Below are 7,785 nucleotides of genomic sequence, written 5' to 3'. Positions count from 1 at the left end.
TTAGCATTGTATGACACCCCTATAATCTTTCTGTGCTTGAATTACATCTTTCAAATGGCCTACCTCACTACACAGAACTTGGACCTGTCTCGTAGTTTCTTTTTCCATTGTTCTCTCTTTGAGTAGATTTCTCAGTAAACTTCAGCAGAATAAAAGAACAGTTGAGCATGGTAAAGTCGGTTGGGTTGTGGAATTTGGTTAAATAGATTGGAATGAATTATTTGTACGAACATAAGGCATGCAATCTTTCTCTGGCATGTTTACTTAGTGGAACTATTGTAATCTTCAATGGAATAAAGAAAATAGTTCGGCTGTTACAGATTTAACAATTTTTTAAAGCTTCCTGTCAGCAAAAGGTTTTGACAATAAAAAAATGTAAATAGTTATGTAATTAAGTTAAAATATAAAATATTAAATAAATTTGTTGAAACAGGAGGAGTAGATTCCAAGTGTCAGAGTAGAGCAATTCAATTGCACAATTTTAAGCAAAGCAAATTGCAACGAGAGTAGTTTTCCAAGTGAGTGTTTGGCATATGGATGGAGTTTTCTTTGCTTTGAGAGGCAGTGAACTGCCTTTGGTATCAAGGGCGAGTTGCACCAGTAGGACCCATGTTTAGTATATTTTGCGTCTTTTGACAAATTGCATGGGAATATAGAATTCATAATTGCTACATACAGTGTTCCCTTATCTGCATCGCCACACCATGTAGATGTTATCTGTCTGCAGACATGCGATTGGTACAACTGATATCTGATACCCATTACTGAGAGTCTCTAAATTCCATGTGTGGAATGGTGGCATGCAGGTTTAGGGTGAACAATGAAACTGCATCTCAGCACTAGGACTCGTTAACAGATGAACAAAATTATATATTTCATACGGATATGGTGGTAATTTTAAAAAATGGTGAAAATAGAAAAGTATCATTACCCAAAGCAAGTTTACGTTTACTATTAACCTTCTGAAACAGTTACCATAAACAATTACATACCACAGTGCAAAACAGGAGTTTCATATAATGTGTAAACAGTCACTTCTGTGTTTATATATTATATTGTGTGGATATAATATATGTCTCTTGTATACACATGGACATATTTAGGAAAGGGAAATCAGAAATATATTTCCGATTTCTTTTTCCATACTGATTTGCCTTGTATCAGGGTTAGACTGAACTAATGTATGCATAATCTCTTTTAGCTTTCTAGGAAACGACATTTAAATGTCACATGAGTTCGGACTGAAGACACATGTCTTTGTTGTAGAGGTGCCTTTCATACTGTTACATTCAAAGGACTCTTCAGTTCTATTATTGTTAATTTTTAGAACGGAAGAAAGCATTTTATAACAAGATTACTATACCAAAAATAAAACTTTAACATTTTCAAAGTGCTAGTTTTTAATCATTTAGATCTATACCTTCTTGACAGCCAGAATGAAAAAATAAGCATTATTCCATTGTTAAAAATAAATCTATCATTTAAAACTGTAAACTTCAAATCTGGTAAACGTGCTAAGTTTGGTTTGATATTGTACTTTGAAAATAAAGTCTATGATCATATTCTTTACCATGGAAACCTTTATGAAATTTGATATGATATTTTACATTTCCAAAAATGATCTCCGGTTTTGTTTACAATAAAGTTATGTCAAAGCTGTGAAGGCATTTCTACATGGGCATTATGCTTAGATAATCAGAATGAACAACATCTGTGTATATGTTTTCATTCTAGAAAATAATCTAGCAGCAATAATAACGTTAACAGAAACAGTAAAGTTTGTTTTGGAAGTTTTGATACAGGTAGTTAGATTTTTCATAGTAGAAACCTTCTTCATTTGATAGATACATTCATTCATTTTGTTGTATGAAGACAATTCCAACCCCTGTACTATATATAGACCTAAATTGATAGTGAAGCTTCACTATGATAAAGGCAGTTTCATATCCGTCATGTAACTGGTGCAACTCACCCCCCTCCCCCCCACATCATTTTATTTTCCTAACCAATAATTCAGGGCCTAGGTTAAGATCTTTGAATATTGAAAGAATTTTTCAGCTTCAAAAATACATTTTTTTTCTTCACATGACATCTACAATATTGACTTTTGCAATTTTTTAAAGCTAAGTGTTAGCTAGAAACCATGATTAAAGAAATACACAGAACCAAAGAATATTTCTTGATATGCGCTCTTTTTGGAATAAACTACAATTAAAAAAATCTTGTTACATTTTTAATTTTGGTGCAGGAATGTTAATGCATTCCTCAAAGGGTTAATTAAGGAAATTTGAGCAAACACTGCAATTCTACAACCAAAAGAGCCTAATCTGAACTAAAATAAGCACATCCTCAGTGCAAGCATTTTTCTTCTTTGCTTCAAAGATTATTTCTATCCACTAGACAAATCACATGATACAATAATGGTATCCAATGTGGTTCAATTATGCAACCAGAGTTTGTAAATGAAATCCAGGCAGTGCGCTTCAAAGGATATATCTATGATCCAGAATGTTTTTCTAAAACATTCTGTCCTTTTATTTGCAAACAAATACTTTCTGCATCTCTCTGAGAGCCCACCATGATCTCTATGTTTAAGCTGTGTAATCAGACTTTGTATTCCTCTATAGTCACTGGATAGGCAGAAGGGACTTAGTAATGAAAAAGAATAGTGTGATAAAATTCCGATGGTACGAGTTAGCAGAAGTTTGCGGCAAGTTTGGTATATTTTTCCCTTCTTCAGTGCTAATGTTCCATGGACAGGACCTCTACATTTCGGTCAATGTTCTCAGGTTCCCTTCCATTAAACACTCCTTTAGACTTTAAAGGTAACACTGGCTTGCTTGAAATAGTTTTTCATGCCATGCAAAAAATACAAAGCTCTGTTCTTTGAGGATATGCACTTTCATTTCACAATTCCAGTTCAGACAGTAGATTGGTAGACCTAAAAGTCAGATGTTGTCATCATATGCAGTGGAACGGTCACTTTCACCAGATGTCACATGAATCTCTGGTGAGATGTGGTTGTCCAACTTGTTTCCTTGGTTGCCACTTTTCTTAACTCTATCAGTTACACTTTCCATACTGTAGATGCAGTTTTGTCCAAAGTGCTTTGCTGAAGAAGCCATAGCAGATTCTTCTACATAATTTCCTTCCTTTCGGTAGACACCATCCTTCTGACTTGGGTAGTCACTGTTCATGATGTGGTAGCTGAGACTTGTTGGTCCAGCAGGGTTCCTTCCACCCAGAGATTGATCCTCTTCATCACTGTCTGCATCAATGTACTTCTTTATTCCATCATCATGGAAAGTAAAAACCACTGGTATAATGTTTTCTGGAGGTTTCATTCCAGATGAAGAATGAGTTGTTGAAGCTTCTACACCAGGCAGATGTCTCTCAGTACGTAATGGGCCATCCATTGGACTTGTGGTGCTTTTAGAGCCAGCCACAGAAGGGTCTACGATTGCTGACAGCGCTGTTATGTTTGTGTTTTGAACAGTATTGATATCGCCTTCCATAAAGTTTACTTTGAGGGATCTAGATTTTATGGGGTTGCCTTGTCTGAATGAGCCTTTAGGGCTTTCTACTAAGGTGGTGCCACGTTCATTTACTGCAGAGTTATAAGCAGAGTTATTAGTGTTGATGTCCAAGAGGTTCTTATAATAACTGCCATCTAGTGTTGTGGCAGTTTGCATGCTTGGTGCATTATTAGATGCCAAGATTGGTAATTCTTGATGCTGAGTTTTTTCAAGACCTGGGTTCACATACATTTTATTGGCTAGTGTTACTGTAGGACTGTGAGTGAATTTCCCAGCATCAGGAAACTCTGTAGCACAGCTAATGAAACTGTCTATGCTAGACAGGCTTCTCATATCTACTACTCCATCTGGTGTGCTTAATAGTGGGTCAGAGGGACCAGGAATTTTTTCCATCTCTATTTGCTCTTGCTTTTTAACTTTAAATGTCTGACCCAATTGACTTACATTCATATTGGGCTGAGATTGAGTCTTTGCCATATTACTGTACATCTCCTCTAATCTCTGTACATTTAGGTGTTGTGGGCTAGCACTTGGGTTGCGTACATTTTCTGGAGAGCTTTGTCCTTGGTATTTAGCTTCAAAAGATTTGTTAGAGCTGGTCTCAGATGCAGTTCGCTTTCCCCATTTCCACTTGCTGGGAGAAAGATTATTATCCTGCACTTTTTCTTTTTTGTCCATATTTTCTTCATTTTTCTCAACAACAATATCCATAAGTTCTATGCTGCGAGCAAAAGCATCTTTCATATTCATTGAGACAATGCTTCCATTTCTTTTGGCCCTCTCAAGTGCTTCTCTTCGTTTTATTGCTTTCTCCTGTCTCTTCTGCTCCTTGTAGAACTCTGAGAAGTTATTCACAATAATTGGTATGGGAAGAGCAATCACCAACACTCCTGCAATACAACACAGTCCACCGACTATCTTACCCAAAAGGGTTTTAGGATAGATGTCACCATACCCAACAGTTGTCATAGTGATAGTGGCCCACCAGAAAGAAGCAGGAATACTCTTGAACTTAGTGTCATCTTCATCCTTTTCAGCAAAAAATACCAAACTTGAAAATATCATTATACCCATGGCTAGGAACAAAATCAATAGTCCAAGTTCATTATAACTTCGTCTGAGTGTGAATCCTAGAGACTGCAAGCCTGTAGAATGCCTGGCCAATTTGAGAATTCGTAGTATCCTCATAATACGGAAAATCTGAACCACTCGTCTGACATTCTGGAACTGAAGCACACTTTTGTTGGATTCTGTGAGAAAAATAGTGACATAATATGGCAAAATGGCTAATAAATCAATGACATTCAGTGGACCTTTAAAGAATTTCCATTTGTTTGGTGATGACAAGAAACGCAACAGGTATTCCATGGTGAACCATGCAATGCACACGGCTTCTACGTGAGCCAGCTGTGGGTTGTCTGTGACCTGTCCAAATTCATCCATGACTTGTAGTTCAGGAAGTGTGTTGAGTGACAAGGCAATTGTTGATAATACTATGAAAAGAATAGATATTATTGCCAAAATCTGTAAAAGAAGAGAACATTTTGCCCATTAGTGAGTTCAAAATATGTCATTTTTCAATTATTTCCTTTCCTTTCTTAAATATAGTATAGCTGAACACGTAAAAATGATCTGATATTGTTTGTCATTAGTGATTTGTATGGATTATTTTATGCTTTTCCTGTCTGTCACAGATATTTGAGTCTGTTTTTCTCATGTCTAATTTAAAATTCTTTAATACGACTTAATTGATATGGTGGACATTTACGATATGTTCAAAATATAAATATTCAGTTAAAATATGAGAGTCTGGAAATTACAATTGATAGTAGTGGACTTTTGACATTCCTCTGACTGTTACTTTAACGCAGGCATTAATCCTCTCTTCCCTTCCCCAGCCCCCTGGATTTATCTCTGGGCCTTGGTGCGGGGCGAAATTGGTAAGGCCCCGATAGGTGAGCTGCGTCGGAGTGCCTGATTGGCACCTGCAGCTCACCTGATTTATTCTGATGAGGCCCGAGGATGAATTTACTTCAGTCCTCAGACCTCTCTGTTCCGGCACACCATTGCTGCCCATTGCTGGAATGGTGCACAGTTTGGGGTGCTAAGAAATTTAAGCCCCATTTTTTCTATTCCCAGTTCCAAATGATTTAGGTAAACTGTAAACAGCAATGGCTCCAGTACTGATTCCTGTGGCACACTACTTTTGATCCCTTACCATGTCTATGCAACTCCATTCACACCCACTCTTTGCTTTCTCCGGTTTAGTCAATTTTCAATCTATCTCAGAAACTCGCCTCCTCTTCCATTTCTTCCTACCCTGTCGGCCTTGTCTCAGTGGTAGCATTCTTGCCTATCAGTCAGAAGGTTGTGACTTCAAGTCCCACTCTTGAGACTTGAGCACATCATTTAGGCTGTCACTGCAGTGCAGTACTGAGGGAGTGCTGCACTGTCAGAGGTGCCGTCTTTCAAGTGAGACGTTAAACTGAGGCCCCATCTGCCCTCTCAGGTGGATGTAAAAGATCCCATGGCACTACTTTGAAGAAGAACAGGGAAGTTCTCCCTCAACAAAAATCACTAAAGAACAGATTATCCGGTCATTATCTCATTGCTGCTTGTGGGACTTTGCTGTGCACAAATTGGCTGCCACGTTTCTTGCATTACAACAGTGATTACGCTTCAAAAGTACTTCATTGACTGTAAAGCGCTTTGAGACGTCCTATGGCCCTGAAAGGTGCTATGTAAATGCAAGTTCTTTCTTTTGCTTTCTTTGCCCACCACTCAGAAATTCAAATTCTGCACTGGGGATACATACCACAGTCTTTTTTGGAAACACAGGAAAGAAGAATCATTTAGTATATTTGCTATCCTTTCTATACTTGATAAAGAGTGAGTTTAGGATTTTGCTATACAACACAAAAGGAAACTTTTGCCCCTTGTAATCAACTTTGTTAGACATTTATTTACCCCTCTTGACACATTAGATTAAAAAGAGGTTGTATATAGATAGTACAGTGTTAACATTTCAACAATAGTTCATTAAACATTTCAGACATTGACCTCTCTTGGAATTTATCTGACAGTTGTTGCAATTTGAATAATTATAGGAACAGGAACAGGCCATTTGGCTCAAAGAGTGGTGTGGGAGACAGAGGTTTCGATTCATAGGACTTTGGCACCAGTACTGGGGAAAGAGGGAGCTGTTCCATTGGGACGGGCTACACTTAAACTGGGTTCTGACTAGTGTCCTGGCGAATCGAATAACTAGGGCTGTAGATAGGGCTTTAAACTAAAAAAGTGGGGGAAGGTTCAGGTGAAGGGAAATTTATAAATCTAAAGAAAAAAGTCATTAGAGCAGTGCAGCGATTTTGGTAAAGATAAGCAGAGTGTGACAGGAAGGGACAGAGAGTTTAATGATAATAATGCATCAGCGAATAAGGTCAATTCAGGGAAAAATGGTAAAACGTCAAAATTAAAGGCGTTTTATCTGAATGCAAGAAGCATTTGTAACAAGACAGATGAGTTAATGGCACAAATAGAGATAAATGGGTTTGATCTAATAGCCATCACAGAGACGTGGTTACAAGGTGACCAAGGCTGGGAACTAAATATTCCAGGGAACTTGATGTTTTGAAAAGACAGACAAAATAGAAAAAGAGGGGGGTAGCCCTGATAATAAAGGATAGCATAAGAACGGTAGTGAGGAAGGATCTTGGTTCAGAAGATCAGGAAGTAGAATTAGTAAGAGTGAAGAAAAGAAATAACAAGGGGCAGAGAACACTGATGGGAGTAGTCTATAGACCGCCTAACAGTAGCCATATTGTTGGACAGAGTATTAATCAAGAAATAATAGGAGCTTGTAACACAGGTAATGCAATAATCATGGGGGACTTCAATCTTCTTATAGACTAGACAAATCAAATTGGCAAAGGTAGTTTGGAGGATGAGTTCATGGAATGCATTCGAGACAGTTTGCTAGAAAAATACATCGTGGAACCAACCAGGGAAAAGGTTATTTTAGATCTTGTCTTGTGTAATGAGAAATGGTCAATTAATAATCTCATAGTAAGGGATCTTCTTGGGAAGAGTGATCATAATATGATAGGATTTCACATTGAGTTCGAGAGTGATGATCTTAAGACAGAAACTAGAGTCCTAAAATTAAATAAAGCCAATTACATAGGTAAGAGGGGCGAGTTGGCTAAGGTCGATTGGGAAATTAGATTAAAAGGTATGACAGTAGATGACC

At 37.5% G+C, this 7,785-nt stretch overlaps 1 protein-coding gene across 1 annotated transcript in view; it reads right to left on the bottom strand.

Moving 5' to 3' along the window:
* Positions 1–2,624: 2,624 nt before the first annotated feature.
* kcnb1 (potassium voltage-gated channel, Shab-related subfamily, member 1) overlaps positions 2,625–7,785 on the bottom strand; it is a 257,399-nt gene continuing 252,238 nt past the window's right edge. Inside the window, exon 2 of the mRNA XM_068000802.1 lies at positions 2,625–5,060. Coding sequence (XP_067856903.1) covers positions 2,949–5,060 — 2,112 coding nt within the window. The 3' untranslated portion in view covers positions 2,625–2,948. The remainder of the gene's footprint in view (positions 5,061–7,785) is intronic.

The sequence above is a fragment of the Heptranchias perlo genome, chromosome 19 (assembly GCF_035084215.1).
Source record: "Heptranchias perlo isolate sHepPer1 chromosome 19, sHepPer1.hap1, whole genome shotgun sequence".
In the NCBI taxonomy this organism is placed as follows: domain Eukaryota; kingdom Metazoa; phylum Chordata; class Chondrichthyes; order Hexanchiformes; family Hexanchidae; genus Heptranchias; species Heptranchias perlo.
The sequence above is the reverse complement of the archived record's forward strand: the minus strand, read 5'-3'. Positions and strand labels throughout refer to the sequence as shown.